We start from the raw sequence: 13,032 nt of genomic DNA, 5'->3' as shown, positions 1-13,032 counted from the left end.
TGATACTGCCCTTCCCCTGGTTCGTGAAACAGTCATACTTTGTGGTAACCTTAATCTTACCCATGACCCTATGCTAGATAATTCAACGCGCTTCCCTTCCCCATCAAAAAAGTCAAAAGAGCGCTACTTCAACTACAACTATATGACTCCTGGCGTCTCCAGCACCTAGTGGATAAAGATTATATTTTTTATTCTGCTCCTCATTCTTCTTATAGCCGCATAGATCACATTTTGCTCCAACAACCGGCTCTTTCGTGGCTGGACTCCAGACAAATAGGTAATATCCTGTGGTCAGACCATGCCCCAGTATTTTGCTCCTTAAATCTTCCCTTTCTCTCCAAACACGAGTGGACTTGGCGTTTAAATGAATCTGTCCTTCTTGACCCTGTGTGTGCTGCTGATCTGACCAGCTGACTTGTTGTACGGACTGTGCACTGTGCCCGCTTCACCAAGCTAAAATCTTACATGCAGGACTCTAAGCTTAGCGAAGCAGGCACAGGCAGGAGGCTGTGCCGCTCAGCTAATCCTGGCATAGCACGTTGTTAAGGATACCCATGTGCTATGCCAGCAATAAGCCAAACTCGGGGGGCATGGGCAGGAGCAACAATGTGTGCTCCTGCCTGTACTCCGTTCTCTGTGGCCCTATTGATACAGTGCATAATCCGTACTCCGTACACAGCTGTGAAGTCAGCGATGTGCCAGAACTGTGAATTTAAAGTGTGCTGGAAATCATGGCTTTAGGGGGAAACATCTTTAGTAAAACCCCAAATCAATAAATAAAGTATATATTAGAAAAATTATTTTTAGGGCATTTGGGACATTTAAAAGAAAAACTTAAATAAAAGTTTAGTTACTCTTTAAGTACTTTTCCCTAGGGCTGCAGCTAACGATTATTTGAATAATCGATTAGTTGTCGATAATTTCATTGATTAATCGGGAAAAAACACTAAAATGGCAAAAAAAAGGGTTTATATGATTTTACTTGAAAAATTATGTTCAAAGGCCATATTAAAAACATTGTGGATGGCACTGTTATGGGGGATCTGTGGATGGCGCTGTTATGGGGGGGGATCTGTGGATGACACTATTATGGGGATCTGTGGATGGCACTCTTATGGAGGAGATCTGTTGATGGTACTGTTATGGAGGGGATCTATGGATGGCACTGTTATGGGAGGGGGATCTGTGCACTGTTATGGGAGGGGGATCTGTGGATGACACTGATATGGGGGGGGGGGGGATCTATAGATGACACTATATAGCACCTTATGCTATATGTGTCATCCACAGATCCCCCTCCCCATAACAGTGTCATCCACAGATCCCCCTCCCCATAACAGTGCACAGATTCCCCTCCCCATAACAGTGCACAGATCCCCCTCCCCATAACAGTGCCATCCACAGATCCCCCTCCACATAGCAGTGCCATCCACAGACCCCCCTCCCATAACAGCCCTGGCCCCGCTGCCGACAGCAGACTATTCTGGCAGTAACTTTTACTCAGCGCATCTTTATTACCTTACAATGAAGCTCCAGTAACAGGCAGAACAGGCGGTGGCGTAACGTCACTCACTTACGTGATGCGCCTGCTCCGCCTACTTCATGAATGAAGCAGGCGCGTCACGTGAGTAAGTGACGTTACGCCGCCGCCCGCTCTGCCTATTACTGGAGCTTCATTGTAAGGTAAAATAAAGATGCGCTGATTTAAAGTAAACCGCCCACCCGCATAGCAACAAATCGCGATTATTCGATAACTGGATTCATCGACAACGAATCCCGTTATCGAATATTATTGATAAAGTTGATTAATCGTTGCAGCCCTACTTTTCCCACAGTCCCACTCGGGCAAAACATTTAGGTGGTTAATATAACCAGTAGATCGGCTCTTATGAACATCAAGGACTGGAACCATCCTTAAGCCTCATGCACACGTCCATGGAACACGGACCGTGAGATACCTGCCAGTATTCCTGCTGAGTGCAGGAGCGCACGGTGTCATTGGTTGCTATGATGCTGTGCGCTTCGTGCCGCCGCTGCTGTACAGTAATACACTCGTATAGATCACACGAGTGTATTACTGTACATCAGCGGCGTCACGAAGCGCACGGCGTCATAGCAACCAATGACGCCGTGTGCTCCTGCACTCAGCAGGAATCCAGGCCGGTATCTCACGGTCCGTGTTCCATGGACGTGTGCATGAGGTTTTAGTCGGGTGAGTATACCAGATTGCTCACAAAAAAGCTTAATTCTTGAGAACCCCTTCAAGCCAAAACTAATTTTATAGTTGTATAATAAAGGGTTAATGGTTCTTCAACAGTTGGCGGATACCAAAACTGGCCCCTAGTACAGATGTGATCTTTATCACATTTCTAAAGTTTTCACAAGTACACCGCGCGCACACCTGTTAACCAATATCCTGGACTATCTTGTGCTCACCCTAGCGAAGGCACTGAGCTATAGAAATGTTCCTTATCACATAGGGTAAGCATTAAGCAAGATGTCTCATTGTTATACGCCATCATAGGCACTTCCATACCGCAACACAAACATTGCCAAGAATAGACCTGGACTAAGCGATTATTTTTCTATATGCTATAACTGCTGCTGTATCTGTATGTGCCTCACTGCTATTATTCAGTAAATCATTTTTTCACTTAGCCATTGTTTAAGCCTATTTTTTTACCGTATCTCAAACTCCACATTGACAGTAGCTACAGAAATTGTTGGGTGGAACAGGACTAAGAAAAAACACACATTCTTTGACAAACTTTTTTAGAGCTCTTAAAAGGCAACACACGCGCACCTTAATTCGACCAGCCAATGGCTGGCCACCTTGGGGTATTTAAGGCACTTTCCCCAATGGGAAGGTGCCTGAGCAATATGCTCTGCACTGGTGTATATTCACCCCCTGTGAGTGAGTTGTCAACAAAACAGTAGTGGCCTGGTAGTTTCCCTGCAGTGAAGTCTAGATCCCAGTATAATGGGTTAAAGAGTGAAAACCAGGGAATGCCAGGTTAACGCCCTTATGATTTGCCCCAAATTGTATGTGTTCTGTTGACACAGTGGTTCTACAATCACTGCGTAACACAAATTAAGCCATTTTATTGTTAAATATTGATGGAGGACAAAAATAGCCCAGTCTATGATGATACACCAATAAACTCCATGAAGACTTCATGAACATGAATATGGCTTCTCTCCTGTGTGAATTCTACCATGTCTAACAAAACATGATTTATCAGCAAAACATTTCCCACATTTCGAACATGAATATGGCTTCTCTCCTGTGTGAATTCTCTCATGTGTAATGAGACTTGATTTTCGTTTAAAACATTTCCCACATTTTGAACATGAATATGACTCTTCTCCTGTGTGACCTTTCTTATGCCTAACAAGATTTGATTTATCTGTAAAATATTTCCCACATTCTGAACATGAATATGGCTTCTCTCCTGTGTGATGCCTCTCATGTCTAACAAGATGTGATTTATCTGTAAAACATTTTCCACATTCTGAACATGAATACAGCTTCTCTCCTGTGTGAATTTTTTCATGAGAAACAAGACTTGATTGATGTGTAAAATATTTCCCACATACTGAACATGAATATGGCTTCTCTCCTGTGTGATACCTCTCATGTTTAACAAGACTTGATTGATGTGTAAAACATTTTCCACATTCCGAACAGAAATACGGCTTCTCTCCTGTGTGACTTCTTTCATGTTTAGCAAGACTAAATTTATGTGTAAAACTTTTCCCACATTCTGAACATGAATATGGCTTCTCGCCGCTGTGACTTTTCTGATGGGAAACAAGATTTGATTTACCTGCAAAACATTTCCCACATTCAGAACATGAATATGGCTTCTCTCCTGTGTGAGTTCTCTCATGTATAACAAAATTTGATTTATATGTAAAACATTTCCCACATTCTGAACAGTAGTATGGCTTCTCTCCTGTGTGAATTTCTCTCTGTGTAGAAAGACGTGCGCTTTTGGTGAACTCTTTACCCCCTTTCTGACCTGTAATTGTGGTAACAATCTGTGATTTATCAGGAGAAGGTTCCTCATAATTAGGGGGATTAAATGACTGATTTGTACTGTGAAGTCCTGGATTTACGTTAACGGTAATGAGGTTTTCTTCTGAAGTGTGCTGCATGACATCTTCATCTTCCACTTTATAATTTAGCGATAACACGAAGTTTTGCTCAGAATTCTTACCGGGATTTTCTGTTAAGATAAAACATGTAATATTTGTTTTTTGCAAACTACACAAACAGATAACAGTACTATTAGGGCTCAAGCACACGAACATGGTTTGGGTCCACATCTGATCCACATTTTTTGCATTTCAGATGCGGATCCATTCACTTGAAAGGGGCTGCAAAGTAAGTGGACAGCACACAGTGTGCTGTCCTCATCCGTTTGTCCATTCCATGCCATCTGCAAATATATAGAACATGTTCTATTCTTTTACGCATTACGGACAAGAATAGGACTGTTCTATTAGGGTCAAGGACATTTCATTCCGCAAAATGCGTAACGAACACGGCTGGTATCAGTGTTTTGCGGATCTGCAATTTGCAGACCATAGGCTGGAAGTGGATGCAACAGGGTATAGCCATTCAGTTGAATCCACTTCTTTCATATAATACTCTGACAAAGTTCAGAATTCTAGTCTACATCTGGTCACCACTTTTATTACACAAACCCAGTTAAAAATGTGAAAAAGTAGACTCTCTGGCTATCGAGCCTGCCTTCTGCCAACACATTTGGCCCTTCCTTCAATGCCAAGTGGGCATCACATTAAGACTATATTGACACCTGCACTGTTGTTGGATCTCAAAACCGGAATTAAATGGATCCGTGTCATTTAATACATCAGTTTCGGCTGGATCCGGTTGTATTAAATCAAAAACCTAACAAATCCAGTTTGTTCCATTTCGCCAACTGGACACAAACCACAGCTTGCAGCGTTTTTTTTGTCTGGCACCAAAACGGAACGGATGCATACTTATGCATCCTGATCAGTTTTGTCCCCACTGATCCATCACCACAAACTAAATTAATTACTAAATAGGACTCTTAGACATTATGAAGCTTGTAGATTAATATGGAAAATCCATCCTATAATGTACACCTGGGGATTAACTGACAAGCTCCTTCAGTGTACCTCCTCCTCTGCTGCTAAACTCACACATGCTCAGTACAAGCTGCAGTCTCCCTGGCTCTATTGCATGTTACATTGGTAGCTTGTGATGTGGTGGCACCCCTGAAGCAGGTTAAAGGGTGAAAACCCGGGGTCTGCCAGGATAACACACTTAGGATTAACCCAACATCAAACAGGTGGGATGACAAAGTGGTACCACAACCACTGCCCATAACAATTATAGCTTTGAATCCCATCTGCTGCTGTAGTTTACTGCACACTGTACTGAGCATGTGTGAGATTGCAGGAGAGGAGGTGCACTGAAAGGAGCTGATCGATTAAGCTATAGGTGGACAGAGACTGAGCTTAGTTTAGCTTATGCATACAGGTCTCATGAGCATCTCTAGCTGTAGTCATAATATGGATGTTAGATAGAGTACAATTTTAGATGTCATTTCTTTTTAAATTTTACAAAATTTCCAAAACCCGCTTTTTAAAGGATCAGTTATGAAGTCACTTTGTGGGGCTTACATAATAGAAGCCACCCATAAAATACCTCATTTTAGAAACTACACCCTTCAAGTTATTCAAATATGTGGTGGTAAACTGCTGTATGGATGCGTCGCAGGGCGCGCAAGGGAAGGAGCAACCTATGGATTTTGGAGGGCAGATTTCACTGGGATAATATTAAGTTGCCATGTCCCATTTGAAGCCCCCCTGATGCACCCCTACAGTAGAAACTCCCCAAAAGTGACCCTATTTTGGAAACTATAGGATAGGGTAACAGTTTTATTGGTACTATTTTGGGGTAGGGCTGCAGTAAACGATTATTTTAGCAATCGAGTATTCTACCGATTATTTTTACGATTAATAAAGTACTCTAATAAGAAAAAATGAATTAATAGACTGTTTTCCTTTATAAAAACTCATCAGACCCCCTGCCATCATTCCCCAACACCCTTCGTTCCCCCCTGTGCGATCAGCTCAAGTGCATCAGTTCCCCCCAGTGTCATCCGCTCCCCCTTGTGCCATCAGCTCCATTCCCCCAGTGCTTACAGCTCTCCCTCACCCTAGTGCTATCAGCTTGCCCCCCCAGTGCCAGTACTTACCTTTCCTGTAGGGGCGCCGCTCCACAGCTCCTCAGTCTTCTCCGCGGGCTGACGATGTGTCAGGGCTGAAAGTGCAGTGCCGTACGGGCCTGCGGGTGAACACGGAGCGGTAAGTAATAGCAAGCGCTTCACTACCGCTCCGTGGTCACATGACACAAACGAATCCTCAATGCAGAAAATTTGCATTGAGGATTTTTTTGTGTCAAATTACTCGATTAATTCGAGTAATCGTTTCAGCCCTATTTTGGGGTACATTTGATTTTTGATCACTTGATATTAGACTTTTTGCGAGGCAAGGTTACCAAAAAATGGCTGTTCTGGTACAGTTTTTTATTTTTAAGGCATTGACCTGACAGGACAGATCATGTGTTATTTTTAAAGAGCAGGTTGTTACAGATGTGACAAAACCAAATAGGCCTATTTTTATTTGTTTGTTTCAGTTTTACATAACAAGCATTGTTTTTAAAAGAATGTGGTTTTGTGTCTCCATTTTATTAAAATCAGATTTAAAAAAACATAATTCTGCTGATTGTCTTGTATAGGGCTCGTTTTTTGTGGGAAGAGTTGCCGTTATTTATTGGTACTATTTTTGGGTAAATAAGATTTTTTGATCTTTCAATATTACACTTTTTTTTGGGGCAAGGTGACCAAAAATAATGGCTGTTTTGGCAATGTTTACAGCGATACTGGTGGATACAGCAGGGGCCCGGCTGTCAGTCACTAGTACGTTAAGGATCATGAAGGGGTTGATTACCAGGCTCACCATGCCTGGTTGTCATTTTTTGTATCGTCATTGTCACATTCGAAGACTTACAATTACATGCAGCGTTCTCCTCCACAGTACAGGGAGGAGAGATTGTTATACCATCGTTCTTCCCAATAAGGAATCACGGTTTGCCGGCAGCAGATCACGATTAAACACCACGATCTGCCGTCTGCAAACGATTATTTTTTTAACCTGTCAAAAGATTTGGATTGCCCAATGAACAGCGGCAGTATTAGACTGCCAGAGGATTGCTAATGAGCATTACTACTAATGCTCCTTACTAATTATCTGCCAAAAAATCGTCAGGTGTAATACACCCTTAGGTCTGTTTCCGTATTTAATAAGTGTACTTAACCTGACTGGACATGTATAGAGTCACACTCAGGACCAGCTTGGCCCGTCAGGTTGGATACTGTGCTGTCTCTACTATTACGTCTACACAGCTGAACATCTCCTGCCTTGTCCACCAGATTCCATACTGTACTACTGCTCTCAAAAATGGGAGAATTTTTTGGGCCGCTTGTTCAGGACAAGCAAATGCTTTCTCCAACATCATTGTCGGTGTATAAACACCAGCAGGCATCTGCCCTGATAAGGGATAATTTTTGGAATGTTTTTTTAAATTTGAAAAACAATGCTGACAGTGCAGTGTGTTATTAAACAGGTTTATAGCACCGTCAACTGTGCGTTTACCCATAGCTGTCACTTTGACTAACATACAAATCAAATCTTCCGACTGTTTTATTAGGATCTAAAATCCCATGGATTGAAAGATGAAAAACACTATGGGTTTACTTCAGGGAGATCATGTCAAACTAATCTTATTGATTTTTTTGATTGGGTGACTAAAATAATAGATGGAGGAGGTGCCGTAGACATCGCTTATCTAGACTTTAGTAAGGCGTTTGATACTGTCCCACATAGAAGGCTTATCAATAAAGTTCAGTCATTGGGCTTGCACTCCCATATTGTTGAATGGATTAGGCAGTGGCTGAGGGACAGGCAACAGAGGGTTGTAGTCAATGGAGTATACTCTGACCAAGGTCTTGTTACCAGTGGGGTACCTCAGGGATCTGTTCTGGGACCCATATTGTTTAATATCTTTATCAGCGAAATTGCAGAAGGCCTCAATGGTAAGGTGTGTCTTTTTGCTGATGACACCAAGATTTGTAACAGGGTTGATGTTCCTGGAGGGATACACCAAATGGAAAAGGACTTAGGAAAACTAGAGGAATGGTCAAAAATCTGGCAACTAAAATTTAATGTTGATAAGTGCAAGATAATGCACCTGGGGCGTAAAAACCCAAGAGCAGAATATAAAATCAGTGACACAGTCCTGACCTCAGTATCTGAGGAAAGGGATTTAGGGATCATTATTTCAGAAGACTTATAGGTAGGCAGACAATGTCATAGAGCAGCAGGAAATGCTAGCAGAATGCTTGGGTGTATAGGGAGAGGCATTACTAGTAGAAAGAGGGGGGCGCTCATGCCGCTCTACAGAGCACTAGTGAGACCTCATCTGGAGTATTGTGCTCAGTACTGGAGACCATATCTCCAGAAGGATATTGATACTTTGGAGAGAATTCAGAGAAGAGCTACTAAACTGGTACATGGATTGCAGGATAAAACTTACCAGGAAAGATTAAAGGACCTTAATATGTATAGGGAAAAGGGAATCAACAAGGTAAAAGAGGAGAGAATATTTAAAAGAAGAAAAACGGCTACAAGAGGACATAGTTTTAAATTAGAGGGGCAAAGGTTTAATAGTAATATCAGGAAGTATTACTTTACTGAGAGAGTAGTGGATGCATGGAATAGCCTTCCTGCAGAAGTGGTAGCTGCAAATACAGTGAAGGAGTTTAAGCATGCATGGGATAGGCATAAGGCCAGCCTTCATATAAGATAGGGCCAGGGGCTATCCATAGTACTTAGTATATTGGGCAGACTAGATGGGCCAAATGGTTCTTATCTGCCGACACATTCTATGTTTCTAGGATCAGCACAAAATGAATTTGCTTACATCTAGTACTTATTAGCTCACTTGTCCTCAGTTTTTTAAAGCTGGAAATCACCAAAATGTATGGTTTTAAAATTTTTTTTATGTCTGCTAACAATCCCCAAATACATAACCCTTTCCCACACAATAAAGGTACATGAAGGTCACTGGCGGCATGTAATTCCTGCACAATGGCGTACATGTAGCTCACCATGACAGTACAGACACAAAAGCTGTGCCCCCATAATCCCCAGTGGATGTGACTGACCTTCATGTCCTGCAGGAACAGCCGGGATCAGAGAAGAATCTGATCAGAGATCGCCGTCAGCTGGATAAGGGGAACACTTCATGATGTGATGGGGACATCTCCAATCAAAGAGCAACAGCCGGTGATCAGATTATCCTCCTGCCCTGAAGGCACCAAGGACAAAATCTGAAGTAACATTCTCCATTCATGATTCCATACCTGTGGTGACATCTCCTGGAATGTCCTCCTCCACCTCACTCTTACACGAGGGATCGCCCATCATCCTCTCTTCTACATCCTCCACCTTAATATCAGTCAGATCTTCCCCCTGATTTGTCATCTGTAACAATTTAGTACAATACAGCAGACAGGTGGGAAATCTAACAGATCCACAGAAGAGACCCCCACAATCTATGACCCCTCTATGACCGCAGGACCCCCCCTATATACATGTGTATAGGGCTCAGCTCCATCTACCTGAGGATTCTCTGGGACCTTCTCCTCTGGACAGTTCTGGGAATACAGAGGACGGGGACATCTCTCTGGTGGATTTCTCCTCCTGGATCCATCTGTGGAGACACAAGCACACAGTGACTGAATACATGGCCTCCTGTAGATCTGTCTATAGATCAGACACTTCTCTCAGCTCCTTTACTTCTAGGTTTAGTTATCAGGGGGAAATAACAATATTCTGCTCCTCATCACCTGTGCCGAGGGCCCAGCACCTAACGAGAGAACCCACAGTGAAGACCTTCATCAGTCAGACCGAGTACACGGAGGAAGAAACAACTACTCCCAGTCTCCCCTCCACCAGGTACCAGGGTGTTGGAGAAATCTCTACATCTATATTCTCCAAGTCTCCTTTCCATGGGAAGACTATTCCTTTCTCCTCAGGAGCTGTTATGGTGAGTGTGAAAAAGAGAAACATATCTGATGACATTTACTGGAAGACAGCTCCATGACAGAGACTGCCGCTCTGCTGGAGAGATCACTGAACTCCTCATCCTCTTCTGTAGGAACATTTATTACTAGGACAGCTACACCCTTCTCAGTCAGTATATACACCCATCAGCCATAACATTAATACTACTGACAGGTGCAGAGAATAACACTGATGTGATCTGGTGACAATGTCGTCTGTTGGGGGGGGGGAGGGTATATTTTTTCAGCAAGTGAACAGTCAGATATTGAAGCTGATCCTGGTAAGAGCAAAGTGTGATGTGCAGGAAACTGGGTCAGCGCATCTCCAGAGCCTCCCATCTTGTGTGATGTTCCGGATATGTGGTAATTAACAACCTAACTGTTTTGCCGAAGTCCAGCTCCGGCAGTGGGAAAAGTAGCTAACTGGAAGGGGAGGGCTGCTTTAGATGCTGCTATCTCCTGAATGGAAGAAACATGCAACTGGTATTGTTTGAAAGCTGACATTCCAGGCTTTCATACAAGTCCAAAATAACAGCTAAAGTCCAAGCAACAGAGGAGAAATCACTGTTAAGCCCAATTCACACTTACAGTGGAATCCTGACTTTTTCTAGAGTTTACCCGGAGGGGCTGTATATGTGAAGGCACACATCCGCGATATCAGTCCCAGACTTTTTCTCCCCAGAGCTCTAGTACTAACTTTTTCTCCCCAGAGCTCTAGTACAGTGGCCATGCCTAAAGTTCCCCGCCCCTTGTCTAGGCACCTGGAACCTTTCCTCTGTAGTGAGAACGTACCCAACAAGGAACATCTCTGGGGTGATAGCTACATGTGTGAAAGGCCAGACCTGATAAACTGGAAATATTCTGGAGTTTAGGTGTGAAAAGAGAATTAGAAATTAAGTCGGGAATAATCGCTGGTAAAACCTGTTTTTACTTTCACTTTCAGCTGCATTCACAGCATCCCAATTTCTATCAGTGATAGCTTCCCTGTACTGAACAGATTGCTGTCATTCTGGTATCGCCTAGAATGTCAGCTTTCAAACAAGACCAGTTGCCTGGACGGGCAAAATAGTTAGGTGGTTAAAGGGGTTTGATACTGATGCCCTATCCACAGGATAAGTCATCATCTGTATCTGATCTGTGGTGGTCCGACACCCAGGACCCCTGCTGATGAGCGGTGGACAGGTAAGTACTTGACACCAATCATCTGGTGCACCACAGAAGAGGGAATCGCCCCCCCCCCCCTCCCCTCCAACATCTCCTGGAGAATTACTTCAGCAAGTAACCTCCTAACATTTGCTCCACAATTCAGATCCCAGAGGTTCCCGTTTCCTGGCTAGGACGGAGATGTTCTCACTCATGGTATGGTCATGGACATAAAGGTAAAACATGATGATCACTCTAATCAGCAATCAGATTTAACCCAAGCCTAGGATTATAAACACAAACGTGATATAGATCACATCAATAGTCAGATGTCATTAGGGAAGAAAAACAAACGAACCAGCACCTCCATAATAAGTGAATTTGAGAACGCAGGTGCACGCTACCTTGGCTGAAACACAATTGGATTAGTAGAACTACAAGTAACAGCACACTGCTAGTCAATTGCAAAGATACAAGCAAACACTGAATAAAAAATAGCTGCTTGGTGGCCATACTTACTGCAAGGGCAGTTAGAAGCTCTCTGCGCAAATAATTGATCAAAAATATGTCGGGCCCATCTACCAGACGACAAGGTGGCTTCTAATCAGATGGGGCCTACTCTAACATGCCTCTCCTGGGCTTACAGCCTACAATCTGGGCAAAGTAGCACCCAGCTATATCCTACACATGCCTCTCCCAGGCTGTCAGCCTGCAATATGGGCAAAGTAGAATACAGCTGTACAATCTAATTAAAAGCACATAGTAAATGGGCGGTGGTGCATGGTTCAAACTCACCACCAGGGGGCGCCACCCAGATTGTAGGATGTAAGCCATGGACCCAAAATGTCAACGTTTTGGTCCCCGAGCCACTTAGTTAGCACTTTTGCCTTATGGCACGGTGCTACATCGTGCTGGAAAATGCATTGTTCTTCACCAAACTGGTGTTTTGGTACCATTCATTATTCATGGCTGTGTTTTTGGGCAAAATTGTGAGTGAGAAGCAACCCCACACATGAATGGTCTCAGGATGCTTTACTGTTGGCATGACACAGGACTGATGGTAGCGCTTACCTTTTCTTCTCCGGACAAGCCTTTTTCCTGATGCCCCAAACAATCGGAAAGAGGCTTCATCGGAGAATATGACTTTGCCCCAGTCCTCAGCAGTCCATTCACCATATTTTCTGCAGAAGATCAATCTGTCCCTGATGTTTTTTTTGGAGAGAAGTGGCTTCTTTGCTGCCCTTCTTGACACCAGGCCATCTTCCATAAGTCTTGGCCTCACTGTGCGTGCAGATGCGCTCACACCTGCCTGCTGCCATTCCTGAGCAAGCTCTGCACTGGTGGCACTCCGATCCCGCAGCTGAATCCTCTTTAGGAGACGATCCTGGCGCTTGCTGGACTTTCTTGGACGCCCTGAAGCCTTCTTAACAATAATTGAACCTCTTTCCTTGAAGTTCTTGATGATCCTATAAATTGTTGATTGAGGTGCAATCTTAGTAGCCACAATATCCTTGCCTGTGAAGCCATTTTTATGAAACGCAATGATGGCTGCACGCGTTTCTTTGCAGGTCACCATGGTTAACAATGGAAGAACAATGATTTCAAGCATCACCCTCCTTTTAACAGGTCAAGTCTGCCATCTTAACCCAATCAGCCTGACATAATGATCTCCAGCCTTGTGCTCGTCAACATTCTCACCTGA

The 13,032-nt window shown here is 43.4% G+C and overlaps 1 protein-coding gene across 1 annotated transcript in view; it reads right to left on the bottom strand.

The window, feature by feature from the left end:
- LOC122930591 (zinc finger protein 585A-like) overlaps nucleotides 1–9,793 on the bottom strand; it is a 47,301-nt gene extending 37,508 nt beyond the window's left edge. The window contains exons 1-3 of the mRNA XM_044284085.1: nucleotides 9,744–9,793; nucleotides 9,486–9,606; nucleotides 3,181–4,229 (exon numbers count right to left, since the gene is read on the bottom strand). Of these exons, the coding sequence (XP_044140020.1) occupies nucleotides 3,181–4,229; nucleotides 9,486–9,606 (1,170 nt within the window). The 5' untranslated portion in view covers nucleotides 9,744–9,793. The remainder of the gene's footprint in view (nucleotides 1–3,180; nucleotides 4,230–9,485; nucleotides 9,607–9,743) is intronic.
- Between the last annotated feature and the right edge of the window lie 3,239 nt (nucleotides 9,794–13,032).

This window comes from Bufo gargarizans, chromosome 1, assembly GCF_014858855.1.
Source record: "Bufo gargarizans isolate SCDJY-AF-19 chromosome 1, ASM1485885v1, whole genome shotgun sequence".
NCBI lineage: Eukaryota > Metazoa > Chordata > Amphibia > Anura > Bufonidae > Bufo > Bufo gargarizans.
The sequence above is the reverse complement of the archived record's forward strand: the minus strand, read 5'-3'. Positions and strand labels throughout refer to the sequence as shown.